Source organism: Euprymna scolopes, chromosome 30, assembly GCF_053919585.1.
Source record: "Euprymna scolopes isolate OS-2025 chromosome 30, ASM5391958v1, whole genome shotgun sequence".
Taxonomy (NCBI): domain Eukaryota; kingdom Metazoa; phylum Mollusca; class Cephalopoda; order Sepiida; family Sepiolidae; genus Euprymna; species Euprymna scolopes.
In genome coordinates this window covers 92,120,259-92,143,924 of record NC_136511.1, presented here as the reverse complement: position 1 = coordinate 92,143,924, position 23,666 = coordinate 92,120,259, and the positions used below count along the sequence as shown (strand labels likewise).

General features: G+C 31.1%; 1 protein-coding gene across 4 annotated transcripts in view; it reads left to right on the top strand.

Moving 5' to 3' along the window:
• LOC145254563 (alpha-catulin-like) overlaps positions 1 to 23,666 on the top strand; it is a 709,135-nt gene that overhangs the window by 650,560 nt on the left and 34,909 nt on the right. For all 4 annotated transcript variants that reach the window (XM_080113145.1, XM_080113148.1, XM_080113146.1 and 1 more), the window contains one exon: positions 22,653 to 22,913. In XM_080113145.1, the coding sequence (XP_079969271.1) occupies positions 22,653 to 22,913 (261 nt within the window). The remainder of the gene's footprint in view (positions 1 to 22,652; positions 22,914 to 23,666) is intronic.

Sequence of the window (23,666 nt, the reverse complement as noted above, 5' to 3'; positions counted from 1 at the left end):
CAATTTGGATATATACATGGTAAAGGATTATGAAATCACCTAACTACAATTTGGATATATACATGGTAAAGGATTATGAAATCACCTAACTAATTTGGATATATACATGGTAAAGGATTATGAAATCACCTAACTACAATTTGGATATATACATGGTAAAGGATTATGAAATCACCTAACTACAATTTGGATATATACATGGTAAAGGATTATGAAATCACCTAACTACAATTTGGATATATACATGGTAAAGGATTATGAAATCACCTAACTAATTTGGATATATACATGGTAAAGGATTATGAAATCACCTAACTACAATTTGGATATATACATGGTAAAGGATTATGAAATCACCTAACTAATTTGGATATATACATGGTAAAGGATTATGAAATCACCTAACTACAATTTGGATATATACATGGTAAAGGATTATGAAATCACCTAACTACAATTTGGATATATACATGGTAAAGGATTATGAAATCACCTAACTACAATTTGGATATATACATGGTAAAGGATTATGAAATCACCTAACTACAATTTGGATATATACATGGTAAAGGATTATGAAATCACCTAACTACAATTTGGATATATACATGGTAAAGGATTATGAAATCACCTAACTACAATTTGGATATATACATGGTAAAGGATTATGAAATCACCTAACTACAATTTGGATATATACATGGTAAAGGATTATGAAATCACCTAACTACAATTTGGATATATACATGGTAAAGGATTATGAAATCACCTAACTACAATTTGGATATATACATGGTAAAGGATTATGAAATCACCTAACTACAATTTGGATATATACATGGTAAAGGATTATGAAATCACCTAACTACAATTTGGATATATACATGGTAAAGGATTATGAAATCACCTAACTACAATTTGGATATATACATGGTAAAGGATTATGAAATCACCTAACTACAATTTGGATATATACATGGTAAAGGATTATGAAATCACCTAACTACAATTTGGATATATACATGGTAAAGGATTATGAAATCACCTAACTACAATTTGGATATATACATGGTAAAGGATTATGAAATCACCTAACTACAATTTGGATATATACATGGTAAAGGATTATGAAATCACCTAACTACAATTTGGATATATACATGGTAAAGGATTATGAAATCACCTAACTACAATTTGGATATATACATGGTAAAGGATTATGAAATCACCTAACTACAATTTGGATATATACATGGTAAAGGATTATGAAATCACCTAACTACAATTTGGATATATACATGGTAAAGGATTATGAAATCACCTAACTACAATTTGGATATATACATGGTAAAGGATTATGAAATCACCTAACTACAATTTGGATATATACATGGTAAAGGATTATGAAATCACCTAACTACAATTTGGATATATACATGGTAAAGGATTATGAAATCACCTAACTACAATTTGGATATATACATGGTAAAGGATTATGAAATCACCTAACTACAATTTGGATATATACATGGTAAAGGATTATGAAATCACCTAACTACAATTTGGATATATACATGGTAAAGGATTATGAAATCACCTAACTACAATTTGGATATATACATGGTAAAGGATTATGAAATCACCTAACTACAATTTGGATATATACATGGTAAAGGATTATGAAATCACCTAACTACAATTTGGATATATACATGGTAAAGGATTATGAAATCACCTAACTACAATTTGGATATATACATGGTAAAGGATTATGAAATCACCTAACTACAATTTGGATATATACATGGTAAAGGATTATGAAATCACCTAACTACAATTTGGATATATACATGGTAAAGGATTATGAAATCACCTAACTACAATTTGGATATATACATGGTAAAGGATTATGAAATCACCTAACTACAATTTGGATATATACATGGTAAAGGATTATGAAATCACCTAACTACAATTTGGATATATACATGGTAAAGGATTATGAAATCACCTAACTACAATTTGGATATATACATGGTAAAGGATTATGAAATCACCTAACTACAATTTGGATATATACATGGTAAAGGATTATGAAATCACCTAACTACAATTTGGATATATACATGGTAAAGGATTATGAAATCACCTAACTACAATTTGGATATATACATGGTAAAGGATTATGAAATCACCTAACTACAATTTGGATATATACATGGTAAAGGATTATGAAATCACCTAACTACAATTTGGATATATACATGGTAAAGGATTATGAAATCACCTAACTACAATTTGGATATATACATGGTAAAGGATTATGAAATCACCTAACTACAATTTGGATATATACATGGTAAAGGATTATGAAATCACCTAACTACAATTTGGATATATACATGGTAAAGGATTATGAAATCACCTAACTACAATTTGGATATATACATGGTAAAGGATTATGAAATCACCTAACTACAATTTGGATATATACATGGTAAAGGATTATGAAATCACCTAACTACAATTTGGATATATACATGGTAAAGGATTATGAAATCACCTAACTACAATTTGGATATATACATGGTAAAGGATTATGAAATCACCTAACTACAATTTGGATATATACATGGTAAAGGATTATGAAATCACCTAACTACAATTTGGATATATACATGGTAAAGGATTATGAAATCACCTAACTACAATTTGGATATATACATGGTAAAGGATTATGAAATCACCTAACTACAATTTGGATATATACATGGTAAAGGATTATGAAATCACCTAACTACAATTTGGATATATACATGGTAAAGGATTATGAAATCACCTAACTACAATTTGGATATATACATGGTAAAGGATTATGAAATCACCTAACTACAATTTGGATATATACATGGTAAAGGATTATGAAATCACCTAACTACAATTTGGATATATACATGGTAAAGGATTATGAAATCACCTAACTACAATTTGGATATATACATGGTAAAGGATTATGAAATCACCTAACTACAATTTGGATATATACATGGTAAAGGATTATGAAATCACCTAACTACAATTTGGATATATACATGGTAAAGGATTATGAAATCACCTAACTACAATTTGGATATATACATGGTAAAGGATTATGAAATCACCTAACTACAATTTGGATATATACATGGTAAAGGATTATGAAATCACCTAACTACAATTTGGATATATACATGGTAAAGGATTATGAAATCACCTAACTACAATTTGGATATATACATGGTAAAGGATTATGAAATCACCTAACTACAATTTGGATATATACATGGTAAAGGATTATGAAATCACCTAACTACAATTTGGATATATACATGGTAAAGGATTATGAAATCACCTAACTACAATTTGGATATATACATGGTAAAGGATTATGAAATCACCTAACTACAATTTGGATATATACATGGTAAAGGATTATGAAATCACCTAACTACAATTTGGATATATACATGGTAAAGGATTATGAAATCACCTAACTACAATTTGGATATATACATGGTAAAGGATTATGAAATCACCTAACTACAATTTGGATATATACATGGTAAAGGATTATGAAATCACCTAACTACAATTTGGATATATACATGGTAAAGGATTATGAAATCACCTAACTACAATTTGGATATATACATGGTAAAGGATTATGAAATCACCTAACTACAATTTGGATATATACATGGTAAAGGATTATGAAATCACCTAACTACAATTTGGATATATACATGGTAAAGGATTATGAAATCACCTAACTACAATTTGGATATATACATGGTAAAGGATTATGAAATCACCTAACTACAATTTGGATATATACATGGTAAAGGATTATGAAATCACCTAACTACAATTTGGATATATACATGGTAAAGGATTATGAAATCACCTAACTACAATTTGGATATATACATGGTAAAGGATTATGAAATCACCTAACTACAATTTGGATATATACATGGTAAAGGATTATGAAATCACCTAACTACAATTTGGATATATACATGGTAAAGGATTATGAAATCACCTAACTACAATTTGGATATATACATGGTAAAGGATTATGAAATCACCTAACTACAATTTGGATATATACATGGTAAAGGATTATGAAATCACCTAACTACAATTTGGATATATACATGGTAAAGGATTATGAAATCACCTAACTACAATTTGGATATATACATGGTAAAGGATTATGAAATCACCTAACTACAATTTGGATATATACATGGTAAAGGATTATGAAATCACCTAACTACAATTTGGATATATACATGGTAAAGGATTATGAAATCACCTAACTACAATTTGGATATATACATGGTAAAGGATTATGAAATCACCTAACTACAATTTGGATATATACATGGTAAAGGATTATGAAATCACCTAACTACAATTTGGATATATACATGGTAAAGGATTATGAAATCACCTAACTACAATTTGGATATATACATGGTAAAGGATTATGAAATCACCTAACTACAATTTGGATATATACATGGTAAAGGATTATGAAATCACCTAACTACAATTTGGATATATACATGGTAAAGGATTATGAAATCACCTAACTACAATTTGGATATATACATGGTAAAGGATTATGAAATCACCTAACTACAATTTGGATATATACATGGTAAAGGATTATGAAATCACCTAACTACAATTTGGATATATACATGGTAAAGGATTATGAAATCACCTAACTACAATTTGGATATATACATGGTAAAGGATTATGAAATCACCTAACTACAATTTGGATATATACATGGTAAAGGATTATGAAATCACCTAACTACAATTTGGATATATACATGGTAAAGGATTATGAAATCACCTAACTACAATTTGGATATATACATGGTAAAGGATTATGAAATCACCTAACTACAATTTGGATATATACATGGTAAAGGATTATGAAATCACCTAACTACAATTTGGATATATACATGGTAAAGGATTATGAAATCACCTAACTACAATTTGGATATATACATGGTAAAGGATTATGAAATCACCTAACTACAATTTGGATATATACATGGTAAAGGATTATGAAATCACCTAACTACAATTTGGATATATACATGGTAAAGGATTATGAAATCACCTAACTACAATTTGGATATATACATGGTAAAGGATTATGAAATCACCTAACTACAATTTGGATATATACATGGTAAAGGATTATGAAATCACCTAACTACAATTTGGATATATACATGGTAAAGGATTATGAAATCACCTAACTACAATTTGGATATATACATGGTAAAGGATTATGAAATCACCTAACTACAATTTGGATATATACATGGTAAAGGATTATGAAATCACCTAACTACAATTTGGATATATACATGGTAAAGGATTATGAAATCACCTAACTACAATTTGGATATATACATGGTAAAGGATTATGAAATCACCTAACTACAATTTGGATATATACATGGTAAAGGATTATGAAATCACCTAACTACAATTTGGATATATACATGGTAAAGGATTATGAAATCACCTAACTACAATTTGGATATATACATGGTAAAGGATTATGAAATCACCTAACTACAATTTGGATATATACATGGTAAAGGATTATGAAATCACCTAACTACAATTTGGATATATACATGGTAAAGGATTATGAAATCACCTAACTAATTTGGATATATACATGGTAAAGGATTATGAAATCACCTAACTACAATTTGGATATATACATGGTAAAGGATTATGAAATCACCTAACTAAATTTGGATATATACATGGTAAAGGATTATGAAATCACCTAACTACAATTTGGATATATACATGGTAAAGGATTATGAAATCACCTAACTACAATTTGGATATATACATGGTAAAGGATTATGAAATCACCTAACTACAATTTGGATATATACATGGTAAAGGATTATGAAATCACCTAACTACAATTTGGATATATACATGGTAAAGGATTATGAAATCACCTAACTACAATTTGGATATATACATGGTAAAGGATTATGAAATCACCTAACTACAATTTGGATATATACATGGTAAAGGATTATGAAATCACCTAACTACAATTTGGATATATACATGGTAAAGGATTATGAAATCACCTAACTACAATTTGGATATATACATGGTAAAGGATTATGAAATCACCTAACTACAATTTGGATATATACATGGTAAAGGATTATGAAATCACCTAACTACAATTTGGATATATACATGGTAAAGGATTATGAAATCACCTAACTACAATTTGGATATATACATGGTAAAGGATTATGAAATCACCTAACTACAATTTGGATATATACATGGTAAAGGATTATGAAATCACCTAACTACAATTTGGATATATACATGGTAAAGGATTATGAAATCACCTAACTACAATTTGGATATATACATGGTAAAGGATTATGAAATCACCTAACTACAATTTGGATATATACATGGTAAAGGATTATGAAATCACCTAACTACAATTTGGATATATACATGGTAAAGGATTATGAAATCACCTAACTACAATTTGGATATATACATGGTAAAGGATTATGAAATCACCTAACTACAATTTGGATATATACATGGTAAAGGATTATGAAATCACCTAACTACAATTTGGATATATACATGGTAAAGGATTATGAAATCACCTAACTACAATTTGGATATATACATGGTAAAGGATTATGAAATCACCTAACTACAATTTGGATATATACATGGTAAAGGATTATGAAATCACCTAACTACAATTTGGATATATACATGGTAAAGGATTATGAAATCACCTAACTACAATTTGGATATATACATGGTAAAGGATTATGAAATCACCTAACTACAATTTGGATATATACATGGTAAAGGATTATGAAATCACCTAACTACAATTTGGATATATACATGGTAAAGGATTATGAAATCACCTAACTACAATTTGGATATATACATGGTAAAGGATTATGAAATCACCTAACTACAATTTGGATATATACATGGTAAAGGATTATGAAATCACCTAACTAAATTTGGATATATACATGGTAAAGGATTATGAAATCACCTAACTACAATTTGGATATATACATGGTAAAGGATTATGAAATCACCTAACTACAATTTGGATATATACATGGTAAAGGATTATGAAATCACCTAACTACAATTTGGATATATACATGGTAAAGGATTATGAAATCACCTAACTAATTTGGATATATACATGGTAAAGGATTATGAAATCACCTAACTACAATTTGGATATATACATGGTAAAGGATTATGAAATCACCTAACTAATTTGGATATATACATGGTAAAGGATTATGAAATCACCTAACTACAATTTGGATATATACATGGTAAAGGATTATGAAATCACCTAACTACAATTTGGATATATACATGGTAAAGGATTATGAAATCACCTAACTACAATTTGGATATATACATGGTAAAGGATTATGAAATCACCTAACTACAATTTGGATATATACATGGTAAAGGATTATGAAATCACCTAACTACAATTTGGATATATACATGGTAAAGGATTATGAAATCACCTAACTACAATTTGGATATATACATGGTAAAGGATTATGAAATCACCTAACTACAATTTGGATATATACATGGTAAAGGATTATGAAATCACCTAACTACAATTTGGATATATACATGGTAAAGGATTATGAAATCACCTAACTACAATTTGGATATATACATGGTAAAGGATTATGAAATCACCTAACTACAATTTGGATATATACATGGTAAAGGATTATGAAATCACCTAACTACAATTTGGATATATACATGGTAAAGGATTATGAAATCACCTAACTACAATTTGGATATATACATGGTAAAGGATTATGAAATCACCTAACTACAATTTGGATATATACATGGTAAAGGATTATGAAATCACCTAACTACAATTTGGATATATACATGGTAAAGGATTATGAAATCACCTAACTACAATTTGGATATATACATGGTAAAGGATTATGAAATCACCTAACTACAATTTGGATATATACATGGTAAAGGATTATGAAATCACCTAACTACAATTTGGATATATACATGGTAAAGGATTATGAAATCACCTAACTACAATTTGGATATATACATGGTAAAGGATTATGAAATCACCTAACTACAATTTGGATATATACATGGTAAAGGATTATGAAATCACCTAACTACAATTTGGATATATACATGGTAAAGGATTATGAAATCACCTAACTAATTTGGATATATACATGGTAAAGGATTATGAAATCACCTAACTACAATTTGGATATATACATGGTAAAGGATTATGAAATCACCTAACTACAATTTGGATATATACATGGTAAAGGATTATGAAATCACCTAACTACAATTTGGATATATACATGGTAAAGGATTATGAAATCACCTAACTAATTTGGATATATACATGGTAAAGGATTATGAAATCACCTAACTACAATTTGGATATATACATGGTAAAGGATTATGAAATCACCTAACTACAATTTGGATATATACATGGTAAAGGATTATGAAATCACCTAACTAATTTGGATATATACATGGTAAAGGATTATGAAATCACCTAACTACAATTTGGATATATACATGGTAAAGGATTATGAAATCACCTAACTACAATTTGGATATATACATGGTAAAGGATTATGAAATCACCTAACTACAATTTGGATATATACATGGTAAAGGATTATGAAATCACCAAACTAATTTGGATATATACATGGTAAAGGATTATGAAATCACCTAACTACAATTTGGATATATACATGGTAAAGGATTATGAAATCACCTAACTACAATTTGGATATATACATGGTAAAGGATTATGAAATCACCTAACTACAATTTGGATATATACATGGTAAAGGATTATGAAATCACCTAACTAATTTGGATATATACATGGTAAAGGATTATGAAATCACCTAACTACAATTTGGATATATACATGGTAAAGGATTATGAAATCACCTAACTAATTTGGTGCATTGGTCTACATCATAAAGATGAGATTACAATCAATTTGGAGATGATGCCAATTAACTAAGAGATTCATCAAAAAACATAAAAAATATAACAAATAGTTGGCCCACTGCCTGACCATGAAGGATTATTCATTGAAAAAATACTGAGAATGAATATTCAATATAATCAAAAAGAAGAGAGAGTGGGAAATAAAGAAAAAAAAAAGAGTAACATATGGATTATATCATTATCTGCCAATTCCTATCTTTTTTTTTATATTGTTTTCAGGTTTCTGATTATGTCAGCCAGCTAAGTAATTCTTGTTTTCTTTTACCCAACCCGAATATCTCCCTTCCATTCTCATTGGACTATCAATCAGATTTTGCAAAGACATTTGTGTTTGAATTTTCTTTTTATTTTGACTCATTCAATTACTTTTATCACAACTTCACATGTTCTTTGTGTTGACTCCATCTGTTCATTGAGTGTCATTGAAGAATTTATAATTCTGAGAGATTGAACTTTCTACACTCATGAAAGTATTTTCATATATAAATCTGTCATTGTTTATGTGTTTTAGTCATAATAATATCACAATTATGTTTTGTTCTTGTCTTCACCACATCAGTCCATTGAGTGTCATATATAAATTTTAGGAGATTAATCTCTCTATTCTTATATATAAATCTGTGTTATGTCATTTTTGGCATCTGCGTACGTTGCAATAAGTACGTTGCAATAAGTATGTTGCAATAAGTATGTTGCAATAAGTGTGTTGCAATCAGTGTGTTGCAATAAGTGTGTTGCAATAAGTATGTTGCACTAAGTGTGTTGCAATAAGTGTGTTGCAATAAGTATGTTGAAATAAGTGTGTTGCAATAAGTATGTTGAAATAAGTATGTTGCAATAAGTGTGTTGCAATAAGTATGTTGAAATAAGTATGTTGCAATAAGTGTGTTGCAATAAGTATGTTGCAATAAGTACGTTGCAATAAGTACGTTGCAATAAGTATGTTGCAATAAGTACGTTGCAATAAGTACGTTGCAATAAGTACTATCAATAAGTATGTTGCAATAAGTATGTTGCAATAAGTATGTTGCAATAAATACATTGCAATAAGTATGTTGCAATAAGTATGTTGCAATAATGTTGCAATAAGTATGTTGCAATAAGTATGTTGCAATAAGTACGTTGCAATAAGTACGTTGCAATAAGTATGTTGAAATAAGTACGTTGCAATAAGTATGTTGCAATAATGTTGCAATAAGTATGTTGAAATAAGTATGTTGCAATAAGTATGTTGAAATAAGTACGTTGCAATAAGTACGTTGCAATAAGTATGTTGCAATAAGTATGTTGAAATAAGTATGTTGCAATAAGTACATTGCAATAAGTATGTTGAAATAAGTACGTTGAAATTAGTATGTTGCAATAAGTACGTTGAAATAAGTACGTTGCAATAAGTATGTTGCAATAAGTATGTTGCAATAAGTACATTGCAATAAGTATGTTGAAATAAGTATGTTGCAATAATGTTGCAATAAGTATGTTGAAATAAGTATGTTGAAATAAGTATGTTGAAATAAGTACGTTGCAATAAGTACATAGCAATAAGTATGTTGCAATAAGTATGTTGCAATAAGTACGTTGCAATAAGTATGTTGAAATAAGTACGTTGCAATAAGTATGTTGCAATAAGTATGTTGCAATAAGTATGTTGCAATAAGTACATTGCAATAAGTATGTTGAAATAAGTATGTTGCAATAAGTATGTTGCAATAAGTATGTTGCAATAAGTATGTTGCAATAAGTACATTGCAATAAGTATGTTGAAATAAGTATGTTGCAATAAGTATGTTGAAATAAGTACGTTGCAATAAGTATGTCACAATAAATATGTTGCAATAAGTATGTTGAAATAAGTACGTTGCAATAAGTATGTTGCAATAAGTACGTTGCAATAAGTATGTTACAATTAGTATGTTGCAATAAGTATGTTGAAATAAGTATGTTGCAATAAGTATGTTGCAATAAGTACATTGCAATAAGTATGTTGCAATAAGTATGTTGCAATAAGTATGTTGCAATAAGTACATTGCAATAAGTATGTTGAAATAAGTATGTTGAAATAAGTATGTTGCAATAAGTACGTTGCAATAAGTATGTTGCAATAAGTACATTGCAATAAGTATGTTGCAATAAGTATGTTGCAATAAGTACGTTGCAATAAGTATGTTGAAATAAGTATGTTGCAATAAGTATGTTGCAATAAGTATGTTGCAATAAGTATGTTGAAATAAGTACGTTGCAATAAGTATGTTGCAATAAGTATGTTGCAATAAGTATGTTGCAATAAGTATGTTGCAATAAGTACGTTGCAATAAGTATGTTGCAATAAGTACGTTGCAATAAGTATGTTGAAATAAGTATGTTGCAATAAGTATGTTGCAATAAGTATGTTGAAATAAGTATGTTGCAATAAGTATGTTGCAATAAGTATGTTGCAATAAGTACGTTGCAATAAGTACGTTGAAATAAGTATGTTGAAATAAGTATGTAGCAATAAGTATGTTGCAATAAGTATGTTGAAATAAGTATGTTGCAATAAGTACGTTGCAATAAGTACATTGCAATAAGTATGTTGAAATAAGTATGTTGCAATAATGTTGCAATTAGTATGTTGCAATAAGTACGTTGCAATAAATATGTTGCAATAAGTACGTTGCAATAAGTATGTTGCAATAAGTACATTGCAATAAGTATGTTGAAATAAGTATGTTGCAATAAGTATGTTGCAATAAGTATGTTGCAATAAGTACATTGCAATAAGTATGTTGCAATAAGTATGTTGCAATAAGTACGTTGCAATAAGTATGTTGCAATAAGTACATTGCAATAAGTATGTTGCAATAAGTATGTTGCAATAAGTACGTTGCAATAAGTATGTTGCAATAAGTACATTGCAATAAGTATGTTGAAATAAGTATGTTGCAATAAGTATGTTGCAATAAGTATGTTGCAATAAGTACATTGCAATAAGTATGTTGCAATAAGTATGTTGCAATAAGTACATTGCAATAAGTATGTTGCAATAAGTACGTTGCAATAAGTATGTTGCAATAAGTACATTGCAATAAGTATGTTGCAATAAGTATGTTGCAATAAGTACGTTGCAATAAGTATGTTGCAATAAGTACATTGCAATAAGTATGTTGAAATAAGTATGTTGCAATAAGTATGTTGCAATAAGTACATTGCAATAAGTATGTTGCAATAAGTACATTGCAATAAGTATGTTGCAATAAGTATGTTGCAATAAGTACGTTGCAATAAGTATGTTGCAATAAGTACATTGCAATAAGTATGTTGCAATAAGTACGTTGCAATAAGTATGTTGCAATAAGTACATTGCAATAAGTATGTTGCAATAAGTACGTTGCAATAAATATGTTGCAATAAGTATGTTGCAATAAGTACATTGAAATAAGTATGTTGAAATAAGTATGTTGCAATAAGTACGTTGCAATAAGTATGTTGAAATAAGTATGTTGCAATAAGTACAATGCAATAAGTATGTTGCAATAAGTACATTGCAATAAATATGTTGCAATAAGTATGTTGCAATAAGTACATTATAATAAATATGTTGCAATAAGTATGTTGCAATAAGTACGTTGCAATAAGTATGTTGCAATAAGTATGTCGCAATAAATATGTTGCAATAAGTATGTTGCAATAAGTACATTGCAATAAGTATGTTGAAATAAGTATGTTGCAATAATGTTGCAATAAGTATGTTGCAATAAGTATGTTGAAATAAGTATGTTGCAATAAATACATTGCAATAAGTATGTTGCAATAAGTATGTTGCAATAAGTACGTTGCAATAAGTATGTTGCAGTTGCAATAAGTACGTTGCAATAAGTGTGTTGCAATAAGTACATTGCAATAAGTATGTTGAAATAAGTATGTTGCAATAATGTTGCAATAAGTACGTTGCAATAAGTATGTTGCAATAAGTACATTGCAATAAGTATGTTGCAATAATTATGTTGCAATAAGTATGTTGCAATAATGTTGCAATAAGTATGTTGCAATAAGTATGTTGCAATAATGTTGCAATAAGTATGTTGCAATAAGTACGTTACAATAAGTACATTGCAATAAGTATGTTGAAATAAGTATGTTGCAATAATGTTGCAATAAGTATGTTGCAATAAGTATGTTGCAATAAGTATGTTGCAATAAGTACATTGCAATAAGTACGTTGCAATAAGTATGTTGCAATAAGTACGTTGCAATAAGTACATTGCAATAAGTATGTTGCAATAAGTATGTTGCAATAAGTATGTTGCAATAAGTACGTTGAAATAAGTATGTTGCAATAAGTACATTGCAATAAGTATGTTGAAATAAGTATGTTGCAATAATGTTGCAATAAGTACGTTGCAATAAGTATGTTGCAATAAGTATGTTGAAATAAGTACGTTGAAATAAGTATGTTGAAATAAGTATGTTGCAATAATGTTGCAATAAGTATGTTGCAATAAGTACGTTGCAATAAGTATGTTGAAATAAGTATGTTGCAATAAGTACATTGCAATAAGTATGTTGCAATAAGTGTGTTGCAATAAGTACATTGCAATAAGTATGTTGCAATAAGTACGTTGCAATAAGTATGTTGCAATAAGTATGTTGCAATAAGTATGTTGCAATAAGTACGTTGCAATAAGTATGTTGCAATAAGTACGTTGCAATAAGTATGTTGCAATAAGTACGTTGCAATAAGTATGTTGCAATAAGTATGTTGAAATAAGTACGTTGCAATAAGTATGTTGCAATAAGTATGTTGCAATAAGTATGTTGCAATAAGTACGTTGCACTAAGTACGTTGCAATAAGTATGTTGCAATAAGTATGTTGCAATAAGTATGTTGCAATAAGTACGTTGCAATAAGTACATTGCAATAAGTATGTTGAAATAAGTATGTTGCAATAATGTTGCAATAAGTATGTTGAAATAAGTACATTGCAATAAGTATGTTGCAATAAGTACGTTGCAATAATGTTGCAATAAGTATGTTGCAATAAGTACATTGCAATAAGTATGTTGAAATAAGTATGTTGCAATAATGTTGCAATAAGTATGTTGCAATAAGTACATTGCAATAAGTATGTTGAAATAAGTACATTGCAATAAGTATGTTGCAATAAGTATGTTGCAATAAGTACATTGCAATAAGTATGTTGCAATAAGTATGTTGCAATAAGTACATTGCAATAAGTATGTTGAAATAAGTATGTTGCAATAATGTTGCAATAAGTATGTTGCAATAAGTATGTTGCAGTAAGTATGTTGCAATAAGTACATTGCAATAAGTATGTTGCAATAAGTATGTTGCAATAAGTACGTTGCAATAAGTATGTTGCAATAAGTATGTTGCAATAAGTATGTTGCAATAAGTACATTGCAATAAGTATGTTGCAATAAGTACGTTGCAATAAGTATGTTGCAATAAGTATGTTGCAATAAGTATGTTGCAATAAGTACATTGCAATAAGTATGTTGAAATAAGTATGTTGCAATAATGTGGCAATAAGTATGTTGCAATAAGTACGTTGCAATAAGTATGTTGCAATAAGTACATTGCAATAAGTATGTTGAAATAAGTATGTTGCAATAAGTATGTTGAAATAAGTATGTTGCAATAATGTTGCAATAAGTATGTTGCAATAAGTATGTTGCAATAATGTTGCAATAAGTATGTTGCAATAAGTATGTTGAAATAAGTATGTTGCAATAATGTTGCAATAAGTATGTTGCAATATGTATGTTGCAATAAGTATGTTGCAATAATGTTGCAATAAGTATGTTGCAATAAGTATGTTGCAATAATGTTGCAATAAGTATGTTGAAATAATTATGTTGCAATAATGTTGCAATAAGTATGTTGCAATAAGTATGTTGAAATAAGTATGTTGCAATAATGTTGCAATAAGTATGTTGCAATAAGTACATTGCAATAAGTATGTTGAAATAAGTATGTTGCAATAATGTTGCAATAAGTATTTTGCAATAAGTACGTTGCAATAAGTATGTTGCAATAAGTACATTGCAATAAGTATGTTGAAATAAGTATGTTGCAATAAGTATGTTGAAATAAGTATGTTGCAATAATGTTGCAATAAGTATGTTGCAATAAGTATGTTGCAATAATGTTGCAATAAGTATGTTGAAATAAGTATGTTGCAATAATGTTGCAATAAGTATGTTGCAATATGTATGTTGCAATAAGTATGTTGCAATAATGTTGCAATAAGTATGTTGCAATAAGTATGTTGCAATAATGTCGCAATAAGTATGTTGCAATAAGTATGTTGAAATAATTATGTTGCAATAAGTATGTTGCAATAAGTATGTTGCAATAAGTATGTTTAAATAAGTATGTTGCAATATGTATGTTGCAATAAGTATGTTGCAATAATGTTGCAATAAGTATGTTGCAATAAGTATGTTGCAATAATGTTGCAATAAGTATGTTGCAATAAGTATGTTGAAATAAGTATGTTGCAATAAGTATGTTGCAATAAGTATGTTGAAATAAGTATGTTGCAATAATGTTGCAATAAGTATGTTGCAATATGTATGTTGCAATAAGTATGTTGCAATAATGTTGCAATAAGTATGTTGCAATAAGTATGTTGCAATAATGTCGCAATAAGTATGTTGCAATTAGTATGTTGAAATAATTATGTTGCAATAAGTATGTTGCAATAAGTATGTTGCAATAAGTATGTTGAAATAAGTATGTTGCAATATGTATGTTGCAATAAGTATGTTGCAATAATGTTGCAATAAGTATGTTGCAATAAGTATGTTGCAATAATGTTGCAATAAGTATGTTGAAATAAGTATGTTGCAATAATGTTGCAATAAGTATGTTGCAATAAGTATGTTGAAATAAGTATGTTGCAATAATGTTGCAATAAGTATGTTGCAATAAGTATGTTGCAATAAGTACGTTGCAAGGAGAACTGGTCATGAACCAGACAACACAAAGGCTATAAATCTTATGTATACTTTTTTTTATTCATGTTTTGCGAACAACGTAGGGAGAAACTGCCAATCAGTAGAGCCTTAAATTCTGCACAGAGTGCCGTGCTTGGCCACTGGTCTCTCTTGATTGAAAATGAAACTTTCATCTTTTATTGGAACTGGCACACTAAAATTGGCTAATTTCCCTGAAATAAAAAAAAAATGCAGCATGTTTTTTTATGACGAGCTAATTCTAAAGCGGCACAGATTTTTTTTTTTCGTCGAATTCAATGCTGCAGATAATTTGTTTTGTTAGATAATGATGGCAGGCAATGCCAAACCAAGCAAAAATGAGGACACAAGTACAAAATTCCTGGGCAATGCCAGATTACCTAAAAGAGCAAATGAATAAGAAAAGGCGACTTGATTTACAACTGATGACGTAAAGAGCAACCATTAATGTTAAACAAAGGAGTGAAACAACACTAACAATGAAAAACAGAATTATGAAGAATGCAGGCAAATATAAACAAGATGAGTTGAACAGAGAAGTCAGAGAGTGAGACAATCGACCACATTCCATGTGACCTCATCAACTCTCTCTGCTCCATGCCATAGTCTGTTGTCAAATAAAGTGTGATTGTTTTCATAAACAAAAGAATTTGTCATGTATTTGATAAACACAGCAATATTTTACATGCAATTTGGTGTTATTAAAAATACAGTTGAAAGGAAAAACAGAGGCGTATCGAATAGATATACACCCATTTGTAACAATTTTTTTCTTCATTTTTAATTGATTGCATTTATACATCCAGAAAAAAGGTGTATAAAAATAAATGAAACAAAAGAAAAAACAGTACAGTGATCTTAAAAAAAATCGGTTATATGCCTTTAAAATGTTCTCTTGTTCAAAAGTAGGTAATTGTTATGGGATGATATATTTTCCTTATGATATTAAGAAATTATGATTTATTACACAAAAGATAATATTAATTATCCAAATAATATAATAAAAAATAAAATATAATAATAATTAATTATCAATATAATTAATAATTATAATGAAATTGTCCAAATAATTAATAAAAAATAAAATATAATAATAATTAATTATTAATATAATTAATAATTATAATGATAATATTAATTGTCCAAATAATTAATAAAAAATAAAATATAATAATAATTAATTATTAATATAATTAATAATTATAATGATAATATTAATTGTCCAAATAATTAATAAAAAATAAAATATAATAATAATTAATTATTAATATAATTAATAATTATAATGATAATATTAATTGTCCAAATAATTAATAAAAAATAAAATATAATAATAATTAATTATTAATATAATTAATAATTATAATGATAATATTAATTGTCCAAATAATTTATAAAAAATAAAATATAATAATAATTAATTATTAATATAATTAATAATTATAATGATAATATTTATTGTCCAAATAATTAATAAAAAATAAAATATAATAATAATTAATTATTAATATAATTAATAATTATAATGATAATATTAATTATCCAAATAATATAATAAAAAATAAAATATAATAATAATTAATTATTAATATAATTAATAATTATAATGATAATATTAATTGTCCAAATAATTAATAAAAAATAAAATATAATAATAATTAATTATTAATATAATTAATAATTATAATGATAATATTAATTATCCAAATAATTAATAAAAAATAAAATATAATAATAATTAATTATCAATATAATTAATAATTATAATGATAATATTAATTGTCCAAATAATAACATATAATAAAAATAAAATATAATAAAAAATAATTATTAATATTGAAGTGTTCCTGGTTTAGAACCACAAAATTAAAGAAATTAAAAAAAAAACAAAGAATTTGTCTTTGCAAGCCAACAACCGCCGCACCACTGACACCAACCTTCGTCTGTCTGCCTCTCACAACCTAACCTGTCAACTCCTTTTATACATGTCTCCAACGTGATTTTGCGTGACTTCCACCAGAGCACACCTTTTAAAACTATGGGCTCCATCTTGATTTCTCTCTCCCTTTCGCCTAACCTTGCCCGACACACACGCAGTAAGGCCTCTGTTCGTTTGATCTGTTTTTCCCTTTCTTTTTCTACTTTCCTTCTAACTTTAAACTACATGTTTTTCCCTTTCTTTTTCTACTTTCCTTCTAACTTTAAACTACATGCCTCCCTGATCTCTGGATCACATTTCATAATCCCTCAACTGTGGTGGTCGTCTTTCCCTAGTTGGTCTCTGAAGTGTCTCACCATCCTCCCGCTGCATATCGCTTTCCACCGTTTCATTTTCCACTGGTCTGATATCAATAATATGTCTCGGTACTCCATTTACCGCAACATTGTTGCTAGTATTATTCTCAATTATGTGTCCTCTGCTCCACTGTGTAGTACATCACGCCCCTGGGGTCTTCACCCATACTTTGTCACCGAGTTTGATGGTCCCTGTTGTTTCCGTCTCCTTGCTTGCCGGCTTAACCCTAGAATGCCTTCAGAAGTATTTGAATATTGACAGGTGTTGCTGTTGCCCCGATCTAGGTGACATGTTGCACCAATAAATCGCTTGCTCAGGCAAGGTGTTCCCTTTCTCTGCCACTGCCTTTATTGTCCGGTGGTTTCTTTCTACAATCCCGTTGCCGCTGAGTCTATAGGCAGCTCTAAAGAATTGATGGACATTCCATTTTTTTAGCACATCCACAACTGCTGCCAATCTAAAAGCAGTACCATTGTCAGTTAGAAGCTCTTCCACCGGACCGCGCTCCAGAAACATCACGTCAAGGGCTGCCCGTTTCACCTCACAACCGATCATTGTCATGTAAAGCCCACCCCTGTAATGGGTGACATCAACTGCGAGTCTTTCCCAGATCCCAGTCACACCTAGCTCCCCAGCTTCATGCGCCCTTGGAGCAGGGTCAGTTGGCTGACACTTGTTACAAGTCCTGACCACTTGCTTCACTTGTTCCTTTGGGACACTCGGATCAACTTTTTTCACCAGGTACAATGTCCTCTCTACCCCCATATGGTGCAGATTGTGCAACTCTTGCACCCCAGAGTTATCCAGATGAGTCACTGCAGCAATATGCTCTTTTGTTGGCACAACCAGTTTTTTCTCACTCTTGTGAGAGCATTCGCTTTGTTCTTCTCAGAGGCAACCATGGTTTCACGCAGCTTCAAAGAAAACTCCTGCATCAGCTCAGCCAGCATCCCAAGCCTGCATTTCACTAGCATCTCTGCTACCCTTTTCGTTCTTATCCTTTTGTCATGTGAAATCATCGATTGCAGCCAAGCAAACACAGTGGCAGAGTCTGTTTTCACACAGATGTTGCGTAGTCCCCATTTTAAGGCCAGATTAACTCCTTTGGTAACTGCATCCAATTCTGCTACATTAATGTGGTTAGCATCATCCTTCTTCTGTAGCCAGGCCGCATCCTCTGCAACCACTCCACTCACTTCAAAGACAACCCCTGTTGCAATACTGCTTGCATCACACCACACGACTCCATCCAGTGTTCGCGGCACGTTCCATGTTCCCCGAACTGGGTCTTGCTTTTCCACTTCTTTCAGGACCTTTTCAATTAAGGCGGTCATTCTTCCTCCCATTCTATCATCCCATCCTCTACCTTCGGCATGCCTCTTGATATAGCTGCATGCTGGTCTTAGCCAGCAATGGGGTAATGCCCAATCAACCTGCCGCATATCAAAAAAAGCTCCCGCTTGTTGAGCTCTTCTTTCATTTGTGGGATCTCGTTTCCCCTTCGAAATTCCAGGCCACCTGACATATTTCGTTTCAGCTTTAGTCCCAAAACCACTCCCTCATCCTATTCTCCCGGTGCCTTGGCAACCAACCCAAACTTCTTTAAGTGAACCACAACCTCCCCTACAGTCACAAGAGTTTCATTCACGAGGATGTCATCGATATATGAGCTCACGGTGCCATCTCCCTTCCCCATTTTTTCTAGAATCTTCCTTAGAATGGTTGACATGATCTTGGGTGCCAAGTTCAGCCCAAACTCCACCCTCGTAAGGTAGTAGGTTCAGCCTTTATATCTGACCAACTGGTACTTCCAGAGATTCTTAGCAATGCGGAGTTGCAAATAGGCAGATCCACCAACTTGGAGGCACCGTTCATTTGACTCCATTCTCTGATCGTCTCACTGCATATATCTATAGCATCACTCCTAGTATGGCACTCAACATGTCAGTTCAATTCTCGGAAATCTAGTACTGGTCTGACCTTTCCTTTTGTTGGTTGCAGAACGGCCATTAATGGCAAGATGCTCAATTCGACCTCATTTGTCCACGGCAACAGTATACCCTCCTCGATCCATCTATCCACTTCTCGTTCAAAATTCTTTCTTGCTCCTCGTTTGAGCAAGTTATCGTAACATGCCACCCTGTTTGTTAACGTAGCTGGTTCATTCTTCCATGCCCACTACATTGTCCATTGATTCCCATCGAATTCCGCTCTATAATCCAGATCACTGATTGATATCCATTTCTTTTCTTCAACCTGTTTGATTCCTTCGTTGACCTGCTCTGTTACTACGCATCAAGCTGGTCTGAACCTCACACCATTGCTGCTGACTGTGACACCTCCAAGTCGGCATATTATGTCCATTCCAACAATCGCTTGAACGCCAGGCACCAGGTGATCAGTGACAACCACATGGACTCTCATCCGGTGATCCTCGATTTCAATTGTGACAGTCCTCCTCCCTCTACATTTCACTCGTGACCAATTGAATGCCACTACTTCGCCCTTCCCTTTCCATCCTCTGACAAGGCTAGTGTGTACCATGGTAGTGGTACAGCCAGTATCGATCCTTCCACCACAATTTCACGCTTGGGCATCTGCTGCGAGTGCGCCATTATTCCCAAGTCAGGGCAGCTGCTGGCGCTTTGGCTCCCCCTTGACAGTTTCCCAGACGCTTGCAGTTAACTGCCATGTGACCACTTTGATTACACCTGTAGCACACAGTTCTTTCCAAGAACTTCCTGCAGTCTCTCCGCAGGTGCGGACCCCCACATTCGAAACATGTGCCTCGTGGTCTCGGGCGGCTTTTGCTCTCATTCTTCCGTGCTGTTGTCACCGTTCCTACGGCCCCAGAGGGTCGGGTGCTCAGTAATATTCTTGCAGTTGGAAGCAGATCACTCACCTCTAAAGGTTCGATACTTGGGATCTGCTGCAGCTTCTCGGAAATCTCCTCTGGGAACCTGGTACCAAATACCGTCTTTGCTACGTGATTCGCAACCTGTCTCCGAATTCCTGCCAATTCCACCAATCTTTTGACTTCATTTGCATACACATCGACGGATTCCCCCGTCCACCTCTTCTCTTTTAATTTGTTGTACGTCTCAAACGCCCCTTCTGCAAATGCCTGGATCAATCTGGCTATGATCGTCTCAGTGTCCTCCAGTTCACGGGAGTTTAGCTTCAAATATAGGGCTAGCGCGTCACTCTCCAGGAACAACGGTATCACTGTGGCAACGTCGCCTATCTTTTGGAGCTTTGCCACTAGGCCGACTTTCTTTAACAAAGCCACCACATCGCCTTCGCCACTGAATGACTTTATTATGTTGCTCAGGCCAGTAGCCATCACCGAAATAGCTTGAAATGTTCCTGGTTTAGGACAACAAAATTATAGAAATAATAAAAAAAAAAGAATTCGTCTTTGCAAGCCTACAGCTACCGGGTTTGAGATCACCACTGACACTTATTAGACATTCGTTTTTCTTTACTATTTTTGATTTTGTTTCTCTTTTTTTTGTTAATAAAAATTTGTTTTTCTTTTCAAATTATCTTTTTTTTACTCTTTTATTTTTCATTGATATGTTTGCGGTGTTCCGATACTCTTAGACTAGGAACAAATCCGTAACAGTAATATTTATTAACTATCAAAAGTGGGTGATCATTTTACATTAAATTTACATGTGAAAGTGTGGATACACTAAAGATCTAAATATTGTTTTTTATTTGCACATAATCAGAATTTGCAATCGCAATCACTTTTCAAAATTGAAAAACCTTCCTCAAAAGGTTGTCTTTGTTTATTTAATTTTAATTTCAGAGTTTTAGAAGGTTAGAAAGTTTTTATGAAGTTAAATTTTATAGTATCTGCAAATAAAAAAGTCTATTTGAATTATTAAAAAAATGTAAACATATTTTTTCTTTTCATTATTTTATGCCATTAGATACCATGTGCCATATTTGCCAGGAAAGATTGGTAATATTCTTGTATTTTGAGTTTGTAATTTTCTTCCTTTACAGATGACATTTCCTGGCAATTTTTATTTTGTAGTCTTTACTGAATAGAAGACTGGCAGAGAAGCTTGTGTTATAGAAATTAATTTGTTTTACGTAGGAATAAATGAATAGAATGATACTATGATATTCTTTGCTATTCTCAACTGATATATGAAATTAGATATTGTGATTTTCTTGTCAGGAACAAGCTAAAATAGCTAAGCTTGGTTTAGAGATGAAGCTGATAACATCAGAGATGGATGCTGAGACTGACAAATGGGAAGAACCAGACAATGATATTGTAAAGCGTGCTAAGAACATGTCCAGCATGGCATTCTCTATGTACTTATTCACACGAGGTGAAGGGCCTCTGAAGACAACGCAAGACCTCTTCACGCAGGCAAAATATTTTGCAGATGAAGGAAACAAGTTGTATAAAACGGTTAAAGAATTTGCTGAACGGGTAAGTGTGCTTTCCTTTTCTATTTTCTCAACTGCACCTGCCACCACCATTAGGAGGTGATGACTCAGTAAATCCAATATTGATCATTATGCACAGATTGCATTTTTTAATCCCAAATCTGTTGTTGTTTTCTTTGTGTGACTAGAATATAGCAGTGACTACATTTTCTTTATATATAATTGATTATTATGACATGACACTTAATTTTTCAGTGGATTTGCAGCACCCACCCACACACTCAATTTAGATGGCTGACATATTATTCAAGATGGGTTCTTTTACTGTTTGTCACTTAATAAAGTAGGAAGAAACTGAAAAAATTAGAAAACTATAAATCAGTATCTTATACATACAATTCAAATTTCATTAAAATCTGGATATCTCCTACTCCTGGATATCTCCCACTACCTGGATATCTCCCACTCTGCCGTAAGGACTCTGACAGACACATGCACGGACTTGGAGTTTACATTCGTAATACCCTTCCCTTGACTAGAGAAACAAACCTAGAATCGGATGATCAAGCTGTTATGTGCTTTAGACTAAACATGCAACACAACATTAGCTACTTTTACTTTCTCTACCGCTCTCCCTCGACCCAGGACTGCACCATAATAAACAAAGTCTCTGAAAGCATAGACACAGCACTCTCCCTCAACACTAGTGCACAAGTACATGTATTTGGTGACTTTAATGTCCACCACAAAAACTGGCTTGGATTCTCTACTTACACAGATGCAGTGGGCAGCACAA